Source organism: Prionailurus viverrinus, chromosome C1 (assembly GCF_022837055.1).
Source record: "Prionailurus viverrinus isolate Anna chromosome C1, UM_Priviv_1.0, whole genome shotgun sequence".
NCBI lineage: Eukaryota > Metazoa > Chordata > Mammalia > Carnivora > Felidae > Prionailurus > Prionailurus viverrinus.
The window spans coordinates 171,756,870-171,780,865 of record NC_062568.1 but is presented as its reverse complement, the minus strand read 5'-3'; the positions used below and the strand labels follow the sequence as shown (position 1 = coordinate 171,780,865).

Here is a 23,996-nt window from a genome sequence, read left to right as displayed (position 1 = left end):
GCAGGCGTCACTGCCGCTTTAGTCCGTGAGCGCCCGCGTCGGCTTCCTCAGGGCTTGCTCCATCAGCCGCCGCAGCGCACAGTCTGAGCCATGCTCCTTACGGCCGTAAAGCCTCGGCCCCGGCACCGGGTGTTCGTGGTGGGGGTTGGGATGACCAAGGTAAACAGAGCCGCGGACCTCTTCGCTCTGTGCCGGAGAGGCCGAGGAGTCGGGGAGCCCCGAGGTGACAGGGGCACGGCGGGAAGGTCAGGGGCCTGGCGCTGGCCGGCGGTTTGTCCTTCCTACCGGGAGGGTGCCCCGGGCACCCCACTGGCCCGTTCCGGCTTCTTGGCATGAGAGTGGCGACTCGGATGGGTTGCGGTGCAGGGTTGTCTCTGAGGTACGGCGCTGTCTGGGGGGTGGTTCCTGTGGCCATTTCTTTCCCCTTCCGCCTTTTCCGTTCTCCCTGGATCAGGCTTTGTGATGGACACCCCAACATAACCGAAAACCCACACCTCCTTTGATTCTGAGTGGAATCCCAAGGTATGTGGCTCTTTGACGAGGCAAGGTCCTTCCTTACAGTGGAAAGGGAAGCAGGTACGGAAAGGGGAATGTCCCCAGCTCTCCACACCCAGGAGTACTCCCCGTAGGATTCCTTTACAGGCACAGTTAGAAGTGTGGACGAGGAGAAACGGTGATGTGCAGTGTCTTGGCACAAGTGGCAGGTTTCCTGGATCCTCCGACCCCCTTTCTGTCCCCGCAGTGGTACTCTGCTTGGTTCTCAGGAATCCAGAGGCTCCTGGCCTCATTTCTTGACGCCCTCCCCGCTCCTAAGCGAGAGTCATGCCAAACTGCTTTATTACTTTCACCCGCACTCTGTTCTGTGCTTCTCTTGCTTTCCTTCTCTTGTTCTTACTCCTTGTGCTTGGTTGACTTCGGACTTTTAAAAGACTGGTTCGGATCTTAGCTTCTCCAAGAAGTTTCTGATCCTCCCGACTTTCCCGCAGAGTCCCATCCTTAACCTTTGCTTCGGTGCGGCTGAACTTGTGGCAAGTACAGGTTGTGCCGTTTCGTTTTCACCTGTATTTCAGAGACCTGTGTTAGTGCCTATTTTCGTTAGCTGAAATTCGAAGAGGATTTTCGCTTTTAGAAAAAGGCAAAAAGTGAAAGTAGCATTCAGCATTTTTTTTTTTTTTTTCGGGGAGTTGTTAGAGAGGCAGTGAGCACCTGAAGCATCAGCCAGAGTGGGACTGCCAGGCTTCTTTCCTGGAATTACGCTCAGCCTCTCAGCATGAAGCCAGCATAGTTTTGTTTGTTTGTTTAATGTTTGAAAATGTTTATTTTTGAGAGAGACAGAGTGTGAGCAGTGTCTCCCAGAGAGAGAGAGAGGGAGACACAGAATCCGAAGCAGGCTCCAGGCTGTCAGCACGAGTCCTGACATGGGGCTTGAACTCAGGGACTATGAGATCATGATCTGAGCTGAAGTCGGAGGCTTAATGGACTGAGCCATCTAGGCACCCCTGTGTGATGGTTCTTAATGTGAATAGCTGAGTTCCCCATACAACTTGAAGTTCTCGTAATGAGATTTTATTATCAGTATAGGAAATAAGTTAGAATTTCTATGGTGGATGTCAACAGGTTTTTAAAAAAAAATTTTTTTTTCAACGTTTATTTATTTTTTGGGGGACAGAGAGAGACAGAGCATGAACGGGGGAGGGGCAGAGAGAGAGAGGGAGACACAGAATCGGAAACAGGCTCCAGGCTCTGAGCCATCAGCCCAGAGCCCGACGCGGGGCTCGAACTCACGGACTGCGAGATCGTGACCTGGCTGAAGTCAGACGCCTAACCGACTGCGCCACCCAGGCGCCCCAACAGGTTTTAATACAACTAAGTCACAACCACCACCTGGCTGATAGCAGCCCAAGTCCCTTTGCTTATGCTGCTTACCTTCTGATATGCCCTTTTTTCATAGATTTACCTTCTACCTATTTCAAGAAGTGGTCTGACTTCATCTGTTTGGACTGCTGTAACAGCAATACTGTAGCATGGGTGGCTTAAGCAACAAATACTCATTTCTCACAGTTCTGGAGGCTGAGAAGTCCAAGATCAAGGCACTGGCAGATTCAGTATCTTGTGAGGTCTTGCTTTCCGGTTCATAGACAGCTATCTTCTTGCTGTGTCCTCACATGGCAGAAGGGGTGAGGGAGCTCTCTGGGGTCTCTTTTATAAGTGTATTAATCCCATTTGTAAGGGCTCCATCCTGATGACCTCCTAAAGGCCCCTCCTCCAAATTCAACCATATTGGGGATTAGATTTCTTTTTTTTTTTTTTTTAATTTTTTTTTTAACGTTTATTTATTTTTGAGACGGAGACAGAGCATGAATGGGGGAGGGTCAGAGAGAAGGAGACACAGAATCTGAAACAGGCTCCAGGCTCTGAGCTGTCAGCACAGAGCCCGACACGGGACTCCAACTGGAGATCATGACCTGAGCCGAAGTTGGACGCTTAACCGACTGAGCCACCCAGGCGCCCCTGGGGATTAGATTTCAATATATGACTTTTGGGAGGACACAGACATTCAGTCTATAGCAAAGTACCCAAGTACTATATTTTCTCCTAGTTCTTCAACTCGCTCTAAGTTATTCTGGTCACTTTTTTTTTTTTTTTTTTTTTTTAAATTCTGGTGCCCTTATAGTTAGGACCAAATAATAAGCACTTGATTTTCCTAATACTTTAATGTATGATAATTTCATGACTTACAGAAGAAATACATTTTACATTCCCCCCGCCCCCCAGCCCAACACACAACTGAAACAAGTTTGCTAAAGCAACACTTATCTGGGCAGCTCTAGGTCAAATGTTCTAGGTTCTTAAACAGATACATTGAGAGGGAAAGAAAGTGGAGGAGGACCTGTAGATTAAAAGAGAATTAAAAGACCCATGGAATTTTGATAAAAGGCAAGACTAAACTGTAGTGTCTACAGATACATACTTGGCCGATAAAGTAATGAAATATTACAAAGAAGTGATTGCTGTAAGAGAACGATAGTAAGAGGAGATTGAGATTGGGACGGAGTGCTTAGAGGAGTTTCTGGAGTAAAAATGGAAGCAAAGTTCAACTTATCGGTCTGGGTGGTGGTGTGAAAGGTAAGGAAAGGCAGACACTAGGTAAAGCATCAGGACATATTTCAGTCAGTAACATATGACTGTGAAAGGGAAAGTCCAGTGTGAAGTGCACTCAGTTTTGATGTATACAGAGGTGACTGGGTGTTTTAAAGGGAAATGAGGGAATAGGGAGGGTGGTGAGTTGGGGTCCAGTAGTGTAGTGCTAGGGAAATGAAAACTTACAAAAAGGAGGAAGGGGGGTCTTGGTCCATGTGAAATCCACTTGGGTTTGCTAACTGGTGCTTATCCAAACTTGGGCTCCCACTCTCCCACAGAGACTTGGAGACAGGGGTCCTATCTTCTTATGTTTGTGGGAACAAACAGTAACTTCTTTTTGGTAGCCTTGAGGCACTTTAAGTAGGGCTAGAGTCATCCTAGGGATGTGGACTTGAGCTGTTAGAAACTGTGCTAATGTTTGTTTTTTATAAGCCAAGGTGGTGGCTTAGAGAAGAGGGCTCAGGGGAGCCTGGCTAGAGTTTGGTGAATCTTTGTCAGTGGTTGCAAGAGTGTTTGCCTTAGAGTAATTCATGTTTTGTGTGTGGTATTCTGTATCTCTGCTATTTACAATTAATCTTTAAAAAGGCTAAAACTTTTATTTATTATCATTTATTTATTAAACATTTATTTATTTGAAAGAGAATGAGAGAGGGAATGAGCAGGGGAGGGGCAGAGAGAGAGACACACACAGAATCCAAAGCTGGCTCTAGGCTCTGAGCTGTCAGCAGAGAGCCCGACGTGGGCCTCGAACTCACAAACCGTGAGATCATGACCCGAGCAGAAGTCGGACGCTCAACTGACTGAGCCACCCAGGCGCCACTTTTTTATTATTAAAAAAAAAGTTTATTTATTCATTTGTTTTTAAATAATCTCTATGCCTAGCCTGTGGCTCAAACTCACAACTTCGAGATTCAGAGTCACATGCTCTATTGACTGAGCCAACCAGGTGCCCCCAAAAGGTTAAAACTTTTAAAAATAACTCTAGAAAAAAAATTGTACCATAGGAAATGTAAGTATAGCACACAACTTGGCCCAGTAATAAAAAATATTTACTTAATGAAGTAAACAATGAGTACTGATTAAATAAAAAATTATTCAATTGTATAAGTGGGATGGAGTAAGTGTAAATGTATATATGGGGGGGGGGGGCTAAAGAGACCTAATCCTCACTGGCCCTTTTTGGAGATGGTGATATAATTTCTGAAATTGATAAAGAAATGATAGTATAAGAACATTTAGAAATATGGCAGTTTATAAAAAAAAAGAAATGTCTAAAAGAATTAAAAGTGGATGTTTTGGGAACAAGTAAGACTAGTGTGTGGAGAGTAGTGAAACTGAATTGCCGTTTTTATTAATGCCTTATGGTGCTTTTTGTTTGTTTTGCATTTCTTTGATGAAACAAATAAAAACTAAAAAAAAATAGAACTTTACCAGCACCTCAGAATCTCCTTTGTGCGCTTTTTCAGTCACTGACTCCTCACCTGCAAGGATTGCCATTATCCTGACTCTAGACCTTTAATGCTATAGATTAGTCCTGGCTTTTTTATTCAGCATTATATTTGTGAGATTTATCCATAATTGTATGTGTATTTATGGATTTTTCATTCTACTTGATGTCATGTAGTCCACTGTGTGAACATACCACAGTTGATCCAGTCTGCTGTTAATGGACATTAGGTAGTTTCCACCTAACTATGCTTTTTATTTTGAAGAAGTAGTGCTGTATGTGTTTATTTGCTTGGCTAGTCATTTAAAAATTACCTTGATTTCAGTAAGCACTGGGAAAGTGCAGTTGTTTCACTACATGGGTTATAATTTAATCATGAATTGGTATAACCAGTTAGAACCTAGCATACTGTTCTCTGTATATGAGTGCTCTCTGTAAATGATCTGATTGTGGATAGTGAATTGAAGAATAAGTAGGGGTGGAATAGGCAATTTTTAGGTACTGAATTAGGGAATTATGAAGGATTCCCTAATGCAGGAATTATGAAGAAATTGGATGAGACAGAATGGGAAGAAATGTTAAATGTTTTCTTTTGGTTCAAGTTCAACAGATGTATTTCAGCACTGCAATGAAATGTGGCATTTAAGTCAAGTCTCTATATAATATTTAAGACTGGTTTTGTGACTCACTGGGAGGTTGAAAAGTAAATTTGGTAGGTTGCTTCTAGCATTAAAAACTTGAAATCGAATAGAAAATATTTTATCAGTATAACAAGGATAAGTATTTCATGAAAATTTAGCTTCAATTATGTATGTATATATGTGTCTACTGGGTTTGTTGTAATATGGATTTTTTGTGGCTTGCAGTCAAAATTTTTTGAAAGCCAATTTTTTGCTAGCACCTCCACTGACCAGCAAACCACTCCACTTTATTTAGTTGGCCACCTAGTTTGGTAGATTTTCTTCTTTTATGTTTCTTAAATCTGTCTACTTTTTTCATCTTTTCTGCTGTTATCTTAGTCAACTCTTACTTGGACTGTTTCAGGATCATTTGTCCTCACTGCCTCCTGCCTATTCCCTTCATTCATTTCTCCACATTACATCTATAATAATCTAAAATGCAGCTCTTTTCACCCCAGTCTCTCTCTTTTTTAAAAGATAAGGCTTTATTTTTCAAAGCAGTTTTAGGTTTACAGCAAAATTGAGCAGAAAGTATAGAGTAGAGTTCCCATATGTTCCCTGCTCCCACACATACACAGCCTCACTCGCTATCAGTAGTCTGCAGCAGAATGGGGCATTTGTTATAATCAGTAAACCTAAACTGACACATCATTGTCACTCAGAGTCTATAGCTTACATTAGGGTTCCGTTGTGGTGTTGTATATTCTAGGTTTGCACAAATGTATAATGACATGTATCCATTGTAATATCATACAGAATATGGGGTGCCTGGGTGGCTCAGTTGGTTAAACATCTGACTTTGGCTCAGGTCATGATCTCATGGTCTGTGGGTTCGAGCCCTGTGTCTATGCTGTCAGCACAGAGCCTGGAGTCTGCTTCAGATTCTGTGTCTCCCTCTCTTTCTGCCCCTCCCTCGCTGTCACTCTCTCTCTCTCTCTCAAAAAATAAACAAGCATTAAAAAAAAATCATACAGAATAGTTTTATTGCCTTGAAAATCCTCTGTGCTCTGCCTGTTCATCCCTCTTTTCCCTCAACCTCTGACAAGCACTAATCTCTACTATCTCCATAGTTTTGCCTTTTCCAGGATGTCGTATAGTTGGAATCATACAGTCTGTTGGCTTTGCAGATTGACTTCTTCACTTAGTAACATGCATTTAAAATTCCTCCATGTCTTTTCTTTGTTTTTTTAAAGTTTATTCGTTTGAGAGAGAGAGAGAAAGAGAGAAAATGTATGCATGAGAGAGCACAAATGGGAGGGGCAGAGAGAGTGGGGAGAGAAAATCCCAATCAGGCTCTGAACTGTCAGGGCAGAGTCCAACAAGGAATTCTCTGTGCCATGAACCGTGAGATCGTGCCATGAACTGTGAGATCGTGACCTGAGCCAAAGCCAGTATTTAGATGCTAACTGACTGAACCACCCAGGCACCACCCTCTGTCTTTTCATGGCTTGATAGTCCATATCTTTTTAGTACTGAGTAGTGTTCCATGTGCCACAGTTTATTTATCTATTCACCTACTAAAGACATTTTGGTTACTTAACAAGTCTTGGCAGTGATTTAAAATTGCTATAAATGGGTCGGCGGCAAGATGGCGGCTTAGGAGGACGCTGGGCGCACCGCACGTCCTGCTGATCACTTAGATTCCATCTACATCTGCCTAAATAACCCAGAAAACCGCCAGAGGATTAGCAGAACGGAGTCGCTGGAGCCAAACGCAGACGAGAGGCCCACGGAAGAGGGTAGGAAGGGCGGCGAGGCGGTGCGCGCTCCACGGACTGGCGGGAGGGAGCCGGGGCGGAGGGGCGGCTCGCCGGCCAAGCACAGCCACCGAGTCTGGCTTGCAAAAGCGGAGGGGCCTGACGGACTGTGTTCCGACAGCAAGCGCGACTTAGCGTCTGGGAGGTCATAAGTTAACAGCTCTGCTCGGAAAGCGGGAAGGCTGGAGGACAAAGGGAGGGAGAGCTGCTGAGCCCCCTGACAACAGAGCTCAGTTTGGTGGGGAACAAAGGCGCTCGCCAGCGCCATCTCCCCCGCCCATCCCCCAGCCGAAATCCCAAAGAGAACCTGTTCCTGCCGGGGAACTTGCTCGCTCCGCGCAAACACCCAACTCTGCGCTTCGGCGGAGCCAAACCTCCGGCAGCGGATCTGACTCCCTCCCGCTGCCACAGGGCCCCTCCTGAAGTGGATCACCTAAGGAGAAGCGATCTAAGCCTGCCCCTCCTGCCCCCGAGCACCTTGCCTACCCACCCCAGCTAATACGCCAGATCCCCAGCATCACAAGCCTGGCACGGTGCAAGTAGCCCAGACGAGCCACACCACCCCACAGTGAATCCCACCCCTAGGAGAGGGGAAGACAAGGCACACACCAGTCTGACTGTGGCCCCAGTGGTGGGCTGGGGACAGACATCAGGTCTGACTGCGGCCCCGCCCACCAACTCCAGTTACACACTACAGCACAGGGGAAGTGCCCTGCAGGTCCGCACCACTCCAGGGACTATCCAAAATGACCAAGCGGAAGAACTCCCCTCAGAAGAATCTCCAGGAAATAACAACAGCTAATGAGCTGATCAAAAAGGATTTAAATAATATAACAGAAGGTGAATTTAGAATAATAGTCATAAAATTAATCGCTGGGCTTGAAAACAGTATACAGGACAGCAGAGAATCTCTTGCTACAGAGATCAAGGGACTAAGGAACAGTCACGAGGAGCTGAAAAACGCTTTAAACGAAATGCATAACAAAATGGAAACCACCACAGCTCGGCTTGAAGAGGCAGAGGAGAGAATAGGTGAACTAGAAGATAAAGTTATGGAAAAAGAGGAAGCTGAGAAAAAGAGAGATAAAAAAATCCAGGAGTATGAGGGGAAAATTAGAGAATTAAGTGATACACTAAAAAGAAATAATATACGCATAATTGGTATCCCGGAGGAGGAAGAGAGAGGGAAAGATGCTGAAGGGGTACTTGAAGAAATAATAGCTGAGAACTTCCCTGAACTGGGGAAGGAAAAAGGCATTGAAATCCAAGAGGCACAGAGAACTCCCTTCAGACGTAACTTGAATCGATCTTCTGCACGACATATCATAGTGAAACTGGCAAAATACAAGGATAAAGAGAAAATTCTGAAAGCAGCAAGGGGTAAACGTGCCCTCACATATAAAGGGAGACCTATAAGACTCGTGACTGATCTCTCTTTTGAAACTTGGCAGGCCAGAAAGAATTGGCACGAGATTTTCAGGGTGCTAGACAGAAAAAATATGCAGCCGAGAATCCTTTATCCAGCAAGTCTGTCATTTAGAATAGAAGGAGAGATAAAGGTCTTCCCAAACAAACAAAAACTGAAGGAATTTGTCACCACTAAACCAGCCCTACAAGAGATCCTAAGGGGGATCCTGTGAGACAAAGTCCCAGAGACATCACTACAAGCATAAAACATACAGACATCACAATGACTCCAAACCCGTATCTTTCTATAATCACACTGAATGTAAATGGATTAAATGCGCCAACCAAAAGACATAGGGTATCAGAATGGATAAAAAAACAAGACCCATCTATTTGCTGTCTACAAGAGACTCATTTTAGACCTGAGGACACCTTTAGATTGAGAGTGAGGGGATGGAGAACTATTTATCATGCGACTGGAAGCCAAAAGAAAGCTGGAGTAGCCATACTTATATCAGACAAACTAGACTTTAAATTAAAGGCTGTAACAAGAGATGAAGAAGGACATTATATAATAGTTACAGGGTCTATCCATCAGGAAGAGCTAACAATTATAAATGTCTATGCACCGAATACCGGAGCCCCCAAATATATAAAACAATTACTCATAAACATAAGCAACCTTATTGATAAGAATGTGGTAATTGCAGGGGACTTTAATACACCACTTACAGAAATGGATAGATCATCTAGACACACGGTCAATAAAGAAACAAGGGCCCTGAATGAGACATTGGATCAGATGGACTTGACAGATATATTTAGAACTCTGCATCCCAAAGCAACAGAATATACTTTCTTCTCGAGTGCACATGGAACATTCTCCAAGATAGATCATATACTGGGTCACAAAACAGCCCTTCATAAGTTTACAAGAATTGAAATTATACCATGCTTACTTTCAGACCACAATGCTATGAAGCTTGAAATCAACCACAGAAAAAAGTCTGGAAAACCTCCAAAAGCATGGAGGTTAAAGAACACCCTACTAACGAATGAGTGGGTCAACCAGGCAATTAGAGAAGAAATTAAAAAATATATGGAAACAAATGAAAATGAAAATACAACAATCCAAACGCTTTGGGACGCAGCAAAGGCAGTCCTGAGAGGAAAATACATTGCAATCCAGGCCTATCTCAAGAAACAAGAAAAATCCCAAATACAAAATCTAACAGCACACCTAAAGGAACTAGAAGCAGAACAGCAAAGGCAGCCTAAGCCCAGCAGAAGAAGAGAAATAATAAAGATCAGGGCAGAAATAAACAATATAGAAAATAAAAAAACTGTAGAGCAGATCAACGAAACAAAGAGTTGGTTTTTTGAAAAAATAAACAAAATTGACAAACCTCTAGCCAGGCTTCTCAAAAAGAAAAGGGAGATGACCCAAATAGATAAAATCATGAATGAAAATGGAATTATTACAACCAATCCCTCAGAGATACAAACAATTATCAGGGAATACTATGAAAAATTATATGCCAACAAACTGGACAACCTGGAAGAAATGGAAAAATTCCTGAACAACCACACGCTTCCAAAACTCAATCAGGAGGAAATAGAAAGCTTGAACAGACCCATAACCAGCGAAGAAATTGAATCGGTTATCAAAAATCTCCCAACAAATAAGAGTCCAGGACCAGATGGCTTCCCAGGGGAGTTCTACCAGACGTTTAAAGCAGAGATAATACCTATCCTTCTCAAGCTATTCCAAGAAATAGAAAGGGAAGGAAAACTTCCAGACTCATTCTATGAAGCCAGTATTACTTTGATTCCTAAACCAGACAGAGACCCAGTAAAAAAAGAGAACTACAGGCCAATATCCCTGATGAATATGGACGCAAAAATTCTCAATAAGGTACTAGCAAATCGAATTCAACGGCATATAAAAAGAATTATTCACCATGATCAAGTGGGATTCATTCCTGGGATGCAGGGCTGGTTCAACATTCGCAAATCAATCAACGTCATACATCACATTAACAAAAAAAAAGAGAAGAACCATATGATCCTGTCAATCGATGCAGAAAAGGCCTTCGACAAAATCCAGCACCCTTTCTTAATAAAAACCCTTGAGAAAGTCGGGATAGAAGGAACATACTTAAAGATCATAAAAGCCATTTATGAAAAGCCCACAGCTAACATCATCCTCAACGGGGAAAAACTGAGAGCTTTTTCCCTGAGATCAGGAACACGACAAGGATGCCCACTCTCACCGCTGCTGTTTAACATAGTGCTGGAACTTCTAGCATCAGCAATCAGACAACAAAAGGAAATCAAAGGCATCAAAATTGGCAAAGATGAAGTCAAGCTTTCGCTTTTTGCAGATGACATGATATTATACATGGAAAATCCGATAGACTCCACCAAAAGTCTGCTAGAACTGATACAGGAATTCAGCAAAGTTGCAGGATACAAAATCAATGTACAGAAATCAGTTGCATTCTTATACACTAACAATGAAGCAACAGAAAGACAAATAAAGAAACTGATCCCATTCACAATTGCACCAAGAAGCATAAAATACCTAGGAATAAATCTAACCAAAGATGTAAAGGATCTGTATGCTGAAAACTATAGAAAGCTTATGAAGGAAATTGAAGAAGATTTAAAGAAATGGAAAGACATTCCCTGCTCATGGATTGGAAAAATAAATATTGTCAAAATGTCAATACTACCCAAAGCTATCTACACATTCAATGCAATCCCAATCAAAATTGCACCAGCATTCTTCTCGAAACTAGAACAAGCAATCCTAAAATTCATATGGAACCACAAAAGGCCCCGAATAGCCAAAGGAATTTTGAAGAAGAAGACCAAAGCAGGAGGCATCACAATCCCAGACTTTAGCCTCTACTACAAAGCTGTCATCATCAAGACAGCATGGTATTGGCACCAAAACAGACACATAGACCAATGGAATAGAATAGAAACCCCAGAACTAGACCCACAAACATATGACCAACTCATCTTTGACAAAGCAGGAAAGAACATCCAATGGAAAAAAGACAGCCTCTTTAACAAATGGTGCTGGGAGAACTGGACAGCAACATGCAGAAGGTTGAAACTAGACCACTTTCTCACACCATTCACAAAAATAAACTCAAAATGGATAAAGGACCTAAATGTGAGACAGGAAACCATCAAAACCTTAGAGGAGAAAGCAGGAAAAGACCTCTCTGACCTCAGCCGTAGCAATCTCTTCCTCGACACATCCCCAAAGGCAAGGGAATTAAAAGCAAAAGTGAATTACTGGGACCTTATGAAGATAAAAAGCTTCTGCACAGCCAAGGAAACAACCAACAAAACTAAAAGGCAACCAACGGAATGGGAAAAGATATTCGCAAATGACATATCGGACAAAGGGCTAGTATCCAAAATCTATAAAGAGCTCACCAAACTCCACACCCGAAAAACAAATAACCCAGTGAAGAAATGGGCAGAAAACATGAATAGACACTTCTCTAAAGAAGACATCCGGATGGCCAACAGGCACATGAAAAGATGTTCAGCGTCGCTCCTTATCAGGGAAATACAAATCAAAACCACACTCAGGTATCACCTCACGCCAGTCAGACTGGCCAAAATGAACAAATCCGGAGACTATAGATGCTGGAGAGGATGTGGAGAAACGGGAACCCTCTTGCACTGTTGGTGGGAATGCAAATTGGTGCAGCCGCTCTGGAAAGCAGTGTGGAGGTTCCTCAGAAAATTAAAAATAGACCTACCCTATGACCCAGCAATAGCACTGCTAGGAATTTATCCAAGGGATACAGGAGCACTGATGCATAGGGCCACGTGTACCCCAATGTTCATAGCAGCACTCTCAACAATAGCCAAATTATGGAAAGAGCCTAAATGTCCATCAACTGATGAATGGATAAAGAAATTGTGGTTTATATACACAATGGAATATTACGTGGCAATGAGAAAAAATGAAATATGGCCTTTTGTAGCAACGTGGATGGAACTGGAGAGTGTGATGCTAAGTGAAATAAGCCATACAGAGAAAGACAGATACCATATGGTTTCACTCTTATGTGGATCCTGAGAAACTGAACAGGAACCCATGGGGGAGGGGAAGGAAAAAAAAAAAAAAGAGGTTAGAATGGGAGAGAGCCAAAGCATAAGAGACTTAAAAACTGAGAACAAACTGAGGGTTGATGGGGGGTGGGAGGGAGGAGAGGGTGGGTGATGGGTATTGAGGAGGGCACCTTTTGGGATGAGCACTGGGTGTTGTATGGAAACCAATTTGTCAATAAATTTCATAAAAAAAAAAAAAAAAAAAAAAAAAGAGTAGAAGAGACAGATCTAGGATATGAAGCCAAAAACTAGCATAGTATCTATATTTAAGGGGCACATAATCAGTAGAAAAAAATAAATAAGCTAGATATGCCAGTAGTCTTAAAAAAAAAAAATAAATAAAAAAAATAAAATTGCTATAAATGTGCCTCTGTGGGCTTTTGTTGTGGACATAAGTTTTCAACTTATTTGCATAAATACCAAGGATTGCTGGATTAACGTTAAGAGAAGGTTTAGTTTTGTAAGAGACCACCAAGCTGTCCTCCAAAGTGGACATACCATTTTGCATTCCCACAAGCAGTGAGACTTCTATTGCTCTACATCCTTGTCAGCATTTGGTATTGTCAGTGTTTGGATTTTGGCCATTCTAATAGGTGTGTAGCAGTATCTCGTTGTTTTTTTTCCAGTCTCTTAAAAAAAAAAATCCATTGTCTTCAGGATAAAGCTCAGACGTCAAAGGAATGCATATAACGTTCCCTGAGTTGGCTCCAGAGCCAGACTGTCTGAAGTTTCAGCTTCATTGCTTATTAGCTATGTGACCTTGGGCAAATTACTTAATCTCTCTATATACCCTAGTTTTCTTACTGTAAAGTGATGATAATAATAGTGACCACCTCTTAGGATTATTGTGAAGATTAAATGAGTTAATATATGTGAAGTGCTTAGCATAATGCATAACACAGTAAGTGCCCAATTAATGTTAGTGGTTACCATCATTTGGACCTAAGTTACTCTTCTGTACCTGTCACTTGCTGTAACTTACTTGCACTTCAACTGCTGCAATATAAACTTGTTTATAGTACCTGGATTGAGCCATACTCTCTCACTTCTAGACCTTTGCCCTAGAAGTTTTGTTTTCTTTGACTTGGCAAAACTCCATCCTAAAAGACTTAATGTAAATGTCAGTTCCTCTGGGAAGCCTTTCTAATCCTCCCTCTGAACCTATGTAGTTTTCCCTCCCAAATTATTCTGTACTTATGGACACTAGTATAATTTTCTGTTTTCTGTTGGATAGAAGCTCCCCGAGTGCAAGGACTGTATATTATTTATTGTCAGAGTCCAGGAACATGATAGGTGCTCAGTATGTTAGGTGCTCAGTGTGTTTTTGTGTAAGCTAATAGATGAATGAATTTCTGCAGTGCTCTGTTGTGAGAAAAATCTAACTGTATTTGCTTCTGTTATTATCTCCTTCTATATTTCTAGTTCCTAAAGCCTGGACTTGAGAATTCAAGAGACTATCCTGACTTGGCAAAAGAAGCAGGTAAAATAGAAAATTTAGGTATTTGAACATTGATGTTACTGTGTAGTCTATCTTGATTGTGGAACAACCTTGCAACCGTAAAAAGAATCCTGGGTCAAGGAGAAGAATAGATAATTGCTTACTGATTCATTAGGAAGGACAAAGGGAAAAGAGCTTGGGCTAATTTTTAGCTAGATAGCCAGGGCAAACAGTGGCCTTTGATTTTATGTACTATCCAACTGTTTAGTGTGACAGCAAGGGGCTCTGTGGGCGTCCTCCCTGCCCCCCAATAATGATATTCTTTCCAATTTTGCCCTTTAGAGGTACAGTGGAGCCACAGAGATGAGTAAGACAAGGACCTTGCCACTAAGGGGGTTTAAGATTTTGGGGTTTAATATATTTATAGTTAGTATATAAGTATCATAAAGGAGGTATGGAAAAGTGATGTAGTAGCTTAGAGGAAGAAATGGTTATTTCTCAATGGAGAGGTCTGAGAGGATTTGATGAAGGTTTGTCATTTGAATTGCATGTAGACTATTTGGAGGTAGATCTACTCTGGGAAAACTCTAAACTTAATTTTTACTCACCTAAAGCAAATACTCAAAGCACTATTTGATTAAACGCTTTTGTTTTTATAGGCGAGAAAGCTTTATCTGATGCAAAGATCCCTTATTCATTAGTGGAACAGGCATGTGTTGGCTACGTTTATGGTATGTGGTAAACTATATATTCTAAAAGTGTTTCACCTAATATAGCAGCAACTTCATAAACAGTGCAGAGGCATTTGTAAATTTTAACCCTCAAAAATCAGAATTCAGAGTCTTATTCCTATCATTCCTAGATTTCCCTTATGTGTTAGCCTAGTTTAATATATGTCTTTGCCATTGTTTATTGCCAAAACAGGAGATAAATTAAAAAAAAATTGTTTATCTTTAAAAAACAAAAAATTGCCCATAGTTCTACCATATAAAGATACCGTTCAGAAGATAAATTTTTGTTCTTTGTTATTTTAAAATTTGTAAACATTTACTTTTTTGTATCCAATAAAATTTTTTATTAAACTTTTTTCTTTTCTTTTTCTTTTTTTAATTTACATCCAAATTAGTTAGCATATAGTGCAACAATGATTTCAGGAGTAGATTTCTTAATGCACCTTACCCATTTAGCCCATCCCCCCTCCCACACCCCCTTCAGTAACCCTCTGTTTGTTTTCCATATTTATGAGTCTCTTATGCTTTTGTTCCCCCTCCCTGTTTTTATATTATTTTTGCTTCCCTTCCTTTATGTTCATCTGTTTTGTCTCTTAAAGTCCTCATATGAATGAAGTCATATGGTATTTGTCTTTCTCTGACTGACTAATTTCACTTAGCATAATACCTTCTATTTCTATCCACGTAGTTGCAAATGGTAAGATTTCATTCTTTTTGATTGTCAAGTAATACTCCATTGTGTATATATACCACGTCTTCTTTATCCATTCCTCCATCGATGGACGTTTGGGCTCTTTCCATACTTTGGCTATGGTTGATAGTGCTGCTATAAACATTGGGGTGCATGTGTCCCTTTGAAACAGCATACCTATATTCCTTGGATAAATACCTAGTAGTGCAATTGCTGGGTCGTAGAGTAGTGCTCTTTTTAATTTTTTGAGGAACCTCCATACTGTGTTCCAGAGTGGCTGCGCCAGCTTGCATTCCCATATCAAACTTTTTCTAACTAGGAAAAGAATATACACTAATTATAACAAAAAAAGGAAACAGAAAAAGACAAGAAAAAAGAAATCACCTGTAATCCCATTGTCCAGTTCAGAAATTATCACCATTAATTTTTGGTGTTGTCCTTCAGTGAATATGAATGCATGTGAGTATGCATGCATATACAACTTTCTCTTCAAGAAAATTAGGTCCTGGGTCACCTGGCTGGCTTAGTCAGAAGTATGTGCAACTCTTGATCTCTGGATCGTGAGTTTGAGTCCAATATTAGGTGTAGAGGTTATTTAAATAAATAAAACTTGGGGCGCCTGGGTGGCGCAGTCGGTTAAGCGTCCGACTTCAGCCAGGTCACGATCTCGCGGTCCGTGAGTTCGAGCCCCGCGTCGGGCTCTGGGCTGATGGCTCAGAGCCTGGAGCCTGTTTCCGATTCTGTGTCTCCCTCTCTCTCTGCCCCTCCCCCGTTCATGCTCTGTCTCTCTCTGTCCCAAAAATAAATAAACGTTGGAAAAAAAAAAAAAAAACAAATTTAAAAAAAAATAAATAAATAAAACTTAAAAAAGAAAAAAAATAATGAGGTCCTAGTATACATACTTTTTGGTAACCTACTTTTCTCATTTTAGTATTGTCAGTATTCTCCATTAGGTTTTCCTTTATGTTATCATTAACATTAAAAAAAAATTTTTTTTTACATTTATTTATTTTTGAGAGACAGAGTGAGACAAAGTGAGAGTGGGGGAGGGGCAGAGAGAGAGGGAGACATAGAATCTGAAACAGGCTCCAGGATCTGAGCTGTCAGCATACAGCCCGACACGGGGCTCAAACTCACGGAACGCGAGATCATGACCTGAGCCAAAGTCAGACGCTCAACCCACTGGGCCACCCAGGTGCCCCAGCATTTTTTCAATTAAGTTTTTTTTTTTTTTTCCTGGACTTGATGAAGTATTTACATGGTACAAAAATACCAAAGGTGGATGGTTATATAGTGGAAAATCTCACACTTATTCCTGTCTCCCTGTCTCATGGTTACCTTCACTTAGTCATCCAGTTTCACTAATTTCTGGTGTATCTTTTCAGAAGTGATTTGTACATATACAAGTATGTGTGAGTGTGTAAGTTCCCCTTTCCCCTTTTGTTACATACCTGGTAGCATAATATACACACTATTTTGTATCTTAAATTTTTTTTTCTTTTTTACTTAGTAGTTCTTGGCTACTGTTCCAAATTGTATCATAAAGAGCTTCCTTGGTCTATTTTTTATGATAGCATAAAATTCCATTGAATAGATATATCATAATTTATTGAATCCATTGCCTTTCAATGGACATTTAGAATGTACCCAGTCTTTTTACAGCCTTTTTAATGATTGTATGATTTTCTAGTCTTTGGGATTTACTGCAGTTTATTTAGTAGTAGTAATGATATCCTGTTCTTGGACATTTTCTTTCTTTATTCATTCATTCATTCATGGGACATTTTAAATTTTTTCTGATTTCTAGTTATCATAAAAGGCTTTGGGGTGCCTGGGTGGCTCAGTCGGTTAAGTATTTGACTTCAGCTCAGGTCATGATCTCGCAGTTCAGGGGTTTGAGCCCCGCATTGGGCTCTGTGCTGACAGCTCAGAGCCTGAAGCCTGCTTGGAGCCTGAAGCCTGCTTCCCAAACTTGTGTCTCCCTCTCTCTCTCTGCCCCTCCCCCGCTCACGCTCTGTCTCTCTCAGTCTCTCAATAATAAATGAACGTTAAAAAAAGTTTTTGAAAAAAGGCTATAGTAAGCATAACCGTAGGTGAGTTTGTGTGCATATCTGTGGTTATTTTTTTGAGATTTCAAGATACCAAGAGAATTCTCAAAGGGAAATTTACTAGGTCAGAGAGATACACAATGTATTTATTGAAAAGGAGGTCCTGAACTTTGCTGTTTTCCCTGAAGACTTCTGAAGAGTCTATACCTTCAGATGTTCCCATTACATTGCTCTAGCATGTCTGCCTTGGTGGCCGTGTTACTTGGCAAAAGGAGTCAAATGTGTACTCAGCTTGGATCACTATTTTTTGTAATGACCTGCCTCATAGGATCTTTTAAACTTTTTGAAGTTGTGGAACCTTTATATGAAGAGAAAAATCATAGCCTTTTAAAATTTTATTTTATTTTTTATTTCTATTTTTAAATTACTATTATTTTTAAATGTTTGTTTATTTTGAGAGAGAAAGATAGAGAACAAGCAGGGAAGGGGCAGAGAGAGGGAGACACAGAATCCCAAGCAGGCTCCGCACTGTCAGCGCAGAGCCTGATGCTGGGCTTGAACTCACAAACTGAGATCATGACCCGAACTGAAATTAAGAGTCAGACGCTTAACCAACTGAGCCAACCAGGCTCCCTGAGAAAGTCATAGCCTTTTAATCAGATGGTATAGTTTTAAAGATTTGTAAAGAAGTATAAATGAAACATTGCTTCCTTTATCATGTAGCACTAGCCAGATTGAATTGTTCGCTATTATTTGGTCATTTCTCTACTTTCCTATTGTAACATGTAGAGAAAGTACATATCATACTGTGTTTTGAGGATTTTTCATATTTGGAGTGTAAATGATGCTTAATGCAAAACCTTTTTCTGAGTAAGATGTCAGTTTATTTATTGTTCTGCCTGTGTTGTGTGCTAGGCAAAGGCATAATACTGGAAAAAAAACAACAACCATACTGTGGTATTATGTTGGATTGCAGCTTCATAAATTCCCATGTTGTAGATATTACAGTTTTTGTTTCTTTTTCTGTACAGGTGAGTCTACCTGTGGACAGAGGTCTATCTATCACAGTTTGGGACTGACTGGAATTCCTATAATTAACGTCAACAATAACTGTGCTACTGGTTCTACTGCTTTGTTTATGGCCCGGCAGCTGATACAGGGTGGTGAGGATTGTTTATTTGTCTACTGTACTTAAATAGACATGGGGCAATATCTATTGCCCTTTCATCATTTCTCTCTATGACCATCAGAGGGATTGATTGATTGATTGATTGAGTGATTGATTTTTAAAGTTTATTTATTTATTTTGAGAGAGAGAAAGCACAAGTAAGGGAGGGGCAGAGAGAGGGAAAGAGAGAGAGAATCCCAAACAGGCTCCAGGCCATCAGCACAAAGCCAGAGGTGGGGCTTAAACCCACAAACCATGAGATCATGATCTGAGCCAAAATCAAAAGTCATATGCTTAACGAGTTGAGCCACCCATGTGCCCCAGAGGGATTGCTTTTATAATGTGTATCTTTTTTTAAATTGTTTTTTTAAGTTTATTTATTTATTTTGAGAAAGAGAGAGAGTGTGCTTGTGCACATGCATGCCAGGGGTGGGGCAGAGAGAGAGAGAATCTCAAGCAGGCTCTGCGCTGTCAGCATGGAGCCTGACTCAGGGCACGATCTTGTGAACTGTGAGGTCATGACCTGAGCTGAAATCAAGGGTTGGATGCTTAACCAACTGAGCCACCCAGGCACCCCTATAATGTAGATCTTTTTAAAAAATAACAGCTGTAAGGGCATCTGGGTGGCTCAGTCGGTTGTGTCCGATGTTGTCTCAGGTCATGATTTCACGGTTTGTGAGTCTGAGCCTCTCACTGGGTTCGCTGCTATCATCAGCACAGAGTCCACTTTGGATCCTCTGTCCCCCTCTGTCTCTGCCCCTCCCCTGCTCACGCTCTCTCTCTCAAAAATAAAAAGAAAAAGAAAACACTAAAAAAATAAAAAATAAAAATTTTATTGAGATCTAATTTATGTACCATAAGTTCACCTTTTGAAACTATACAATTAAGTGTGTTTTAGTATAATCACAGATTTCATGTAACCATCACCACTATCTAGCGTTTTAGAACGTTTTTATCACCCCAAAAAGAAACCCTGAACCTATCAGCAGTCACTCTTCATTTTCCCCTCTCCTAAACACCTGGTAACTACTAAGCTACTTTCTGTTTCTGGATTTACCTATTCTGAACATTAAATGAATGGAAGCATATAATACATAGCCTTTTGTGCCTTCTTTCATTTAGCATAATGTTTTCACAGTTCATCTGTGTTGTGGCATATATCCCTACTTCATTATATTTCATGACCAAATAATGTTCCATTGTATGGATAGACCACATTTTGTTTATCCAATTATCAATTAATGGCCATTGGATTGTTTCTATTTTTTGCCTATTATGAATAATGCTTCTATAAATATTTATGTACATTTTTTAGTGGCCATGTGTTTTTAGTTCTCTTGAGTATATATCATATTCTAGATTTCCAAATATTCCAATGTATTTTATTAGGCCCTCTATTCTGTTCTGTTGGTTGATTGTTGATTATTGCTCTACTACTCCACTATTGTTTTTGTTTGTTTTGTTTTATTTTTTTATTTTGAGTTTATTTATTTATTTTGAGAGAGTGAGAGAGCAAGAGCAGGGGAGGGGCAGAAAGAGAGGGAGAGAGAGAGAATCCCAAGCACTAACAGTGTTAGTGCAGAGCCCAGTGTGGGGCTTGAACCCATGAATATGAGATCATGACCTGAGCTGAAGTCAAGAGTTAGGTGCTTAACCAGCTGAGCCACCCAGGCACACCCCTGTTTGGTTTTGTTTTTTAGAGATAAACAGAGAGAGTGCTCGAGTGGGAGAGAGGGGCAGAGGGAGAGAGTTTTAATTAAGCAGGCTCCGCACTCAGGGCACTCAATGCAGAGCCTTACCTGGGGCTTGATTGCACAACCCTGGGATCATGACCTGAGCCCAAATCAGGAGTTGGATGCCCCACCAACTGAGCCACCCGAGTGCCCGTCCACTGTTATTTTAATTGTTGGAGCTTTATAATGTCTTATTGTTTGATAATGCTTGAGTCCTCTGTGCCCCTCACTTTGTTAGGTTTCTTCATTTTTTTTTTTTTTTAAAGAAAAATTTTGGTAATTCTTATTTTGCTGTTCAGTTGAACTTTAACATCATTTTTAAGGCATCCCCTCCCTCCAAAAATAATTCTGTTAAGATTTTAATCAGGATCCTTTAAAAATTTTTCAAATTTTATTTGTTTTAAAATTCAAAATTAGTTGTTTATGGGCGCCTGGGTGGCTCAGTTGGTTAAGCGTATGACTTTGGCTCAGGTCATGATCTGGCAGTTCGTGAGTTCAAGTGCTACATAAGGCTCTGTGGTGACAGCTCAGAGCCTGGAGCCTGCTTTGGATTCTGTGTCTCCCTCTGTTACATGCCCCCATTCATGCGGCGCTCTTTCTCTCTCTGTCTCGTGTGCGTGCACACGCTCTGTTTCAAAAAATGAATAAACATTAAAAAATAATTAATAAAAACCCAAAATTGGTTGTTTATATTTGTTTTCACTGAACCATATTTCCATATTAATAAAAAGTTTTATTAGCATACAAATTATTTAGAATAAAAGAATTAAATACGTAATTTTTCCTCTTATCTGGAATCATATAAGAATTTACTCTAATTTTTCACTTATTAAACATTTTGTCAGATTATAGCATCTTTTTCAATTTTATATAAATTACTTAAAGTATTTAATGGTATTTGGTTAGGTGTCTTGAAATTTAATTTTTCCTAATGATTACATTTTTCTTTCAAGGTATGGCAGATTGTGTCTTGGCTCTTGGGTTTGAGAAGATGGAGAAGGGACCCCTTTCCCTTTCCCCTTTATCAAATGTGAGTCTTACTGTTACTCTGGAGTTGTTAATAGTACTGTGAGAAAACTTTGCCCATCTGACTACTATAAAAGAACCTGTTAATAAGCAACAGAAAGCATAATTTGGCATAGTTATTAAATGAGCTGATATATTCACAATCTGAAATGTGACATTGTATATGTATGCATAAATTCTGGTATTTTAGAACAGTAAAGAATCAGAGATAATTTGGCTCAACCTCTTTACTTTGTCAATGATAAACCTGATGTTCAGAAATGTCAAATGATTGAATTTGAGGTGACTTACCTATTTGAGAGTCATTAATTCAAAAACTTAACAAATTGAAGAGGATTAATAAAGTGTGGGATTTCTGATTCTGGGAATGGGAAGCCAAATTATTTAAACCAGTTCTAGAGATGACAAAGTATTGGAATATAAAGAAAAAATCCTAAAGGCAAGGAAGTGCTAAAGAGAGAGGAATTGCAGATGAATGCCAGAGAGTTTGAAGTATTTGAAGCACTTTTGCCTTGAATGCCTTTGATCAGGAAGCTGTGAGCTTTAATTTTGATGGTCCCCTGGAGTGAAGAGGCAAGTAGTCCTCCCAAGATCAGAAGTTTAATACTCACTCTGCACATTAAACTGGGGCCCTGCGGGGATAAACCCTTTGGGTAAGGGCAAATCTAAAGAAAAACTGTCTTTTTTTCCTGTGAGAGTTGTCTTGGTACCGAGCAGAATAGGGGAGAAAAAAGAGAAGGAAAAAAACAAAAACAAAACACCAGAAAAACCTTTCACTGAAAAATCTTTCTTTGATATTCCTCATATGAGATTGCTACCAAAATTCTCATTACAGGACAGTTAGAGAAACCTCAAACTTTGAATTCAGTCTAAATTGGTTCCAGAATGGTAATTACCTAGGTACTTAACAGACACAAGTGTGAGTTTTCTTTTGGAGGAAAGCATCTTCTTTTGGAGGCTTTGAGAACTTTTCAAATAATTATCTAAGACATGCAGTAATAACCAGGCATTAAAGAAACAAGGCACCATAATTGGAAATATTGTAAGAATATTGGAAACTGCAAAAAGGGACATGATAGTCATGAAAAAAAAGTAGAGTTTATAGAAAAGAAAAATAAAATGATTAAAAGTAAGAAATCAGAAGATAGGTTTGATAGCAGATTACACATGACTAAAAAGAGAATTAGTGAAACTGGACTAGGTTAGAAATAATTATTTAGTATACACTCTAAAGAGAAAAAAGATAAAAAGAGTTTAGATGATAGTGTGATAAGATATAATTATGTTTAATTGGAATTAATGGAGAAGAAGTGGTGAGAGAAGATAAGGCTTGGGCATTTTGTTTATCTTCTCCAAAAAACTAGTGTTTAGTTTTGTAATACCCCGATTTCGAATCCCAGAGACCACCAAGGAGCCGATACCGATGCAAAAGCATGAGAGTTGATTTGCAAGCTCGAGCTTGGGCCCAAGTATACCTGACACAGCGGAGCAGGGACTTGGACCCCTAGGTTAAGAGGCATAGCAGTTTTATAGGGGCCAATGGCCAATGAGATTGTAACACACAGAAAGTTGCATAGTGATGTTAGTCCACATGCAGGTGGCAATTGAATTACAATTTACCCTATAGTGAACTGTTTGAACTAGCCTATCACTCTGGTCGGAATTGGCACTCAAGTTTGGCGGGCAAAAGGCGGGGTTTACATTCTTTGGCAGTTAGGGGTTCCATATTCCTATATGAGCCGGTTTCCAGTAAGAGTGTGCTCTGCGGCTTGACTAGGGTAGGGGAGTGTCTTAAGCAATAAGTAGGTCATGTGGGGGTTATACATGAGATGGTGGGTGTAGCGTAAAATGGAGTTAGTCTTGCTCTGCTTGTCCAGGGATAGGGGAGTTTTGTTAAATTCCTTGGGTCCCACAGTTTCATTGATGTTTTCTATTTGATATTTTGTCTCATTTATTTCCACTCTGATCTTTGTTATGTTCTTCTTCTACTAACTTTGGGCTTAGTTCTTTTTATTGTTCTTTGAGGTGTAAAGTTAGGGTTTTGTCATGTGGGTTTTTTTTGTTTTTGTTTTTGTTTTTGGTTGTTTTGGAGATCTTTCTCATTTCTCCGTATAGGAGTTTATTACTATGAACTTCCCCCTGTTAGAACTGCTTTTGCTGCATCCCATAATTTTTGGTTGTTTTATTTCCATTTTAATTCATCTTAAAAAAGATATTTTTTAATTTCTTTGTCCCATTGGTTGTTCAGTAGCATGTTGTTTAATCTCCACATATTTGTGCATTTTCTAGTTTTCTTCTAGTTTCATGCCATTATGGTTGGAAAAGATGCTTGATGATTTCAGTCTTGTTAAATTTATTAAGGGCCTACCACACGATTTATTCTGGAAAATGTTCCATGTACACCACAGAAGAATGTGTATTCTTTTGCTTTTGGATGGAATGTATTGTATATGTCAGTTACGTCCATCTGGTCCAATGTTTCCTTATTGATTTTGTCTGACTAATCTATCTATTGATGAAAGTAGGGTATTAAAGTTCTGTGTACAATTATTGAATGCTGTCTATCCCTCCCTTTAGGTCTGTTGACAT

At 40.2% G+C, this 23,996-nt stretch overlaps 1 protein-coding gene across 2 annotated transcripts in view; it reads left to right on the top strand.

Annotated features, from left to right (window-relative positions):
* SCP2 (sterol carrier protein 2) overlaps positions 1–23,996 on the top strand; it is a 123,317-nt gene continuing 99,321 nt past the window's right edge. The window contains exons 1-6 of one of the 2 annotated variants that reach the window (XM_047871455.1): positions 5–159; positions 6,939–7,007; positions 13,995–14,052; positions 14,670–14,741; positions 18,512–18,643; positions 21,335–21,411. In XM_047871455.1, coding sequence (XP_047727411.1) covers positions 91–159; positions 6,939–7,007; positions 13,995–14,052; positions 14,670–14,741; positions 18,512–18,643; positions 21,335–21,411 — 477 coding nt within the window. In that variant the 5' untranslated portion in view covers positions 5–90. Of the gene's footprint in view, positions 160–6,938; positions 7,008–13,994; positions 14,053–14,669; positions 14,742–18,511; positions 18,644–21,334; positions 21,412–23,996 lie in introns of both variants that reach the window. The other variant, XM_047871457.1, reaches the window with a different exon arrangement.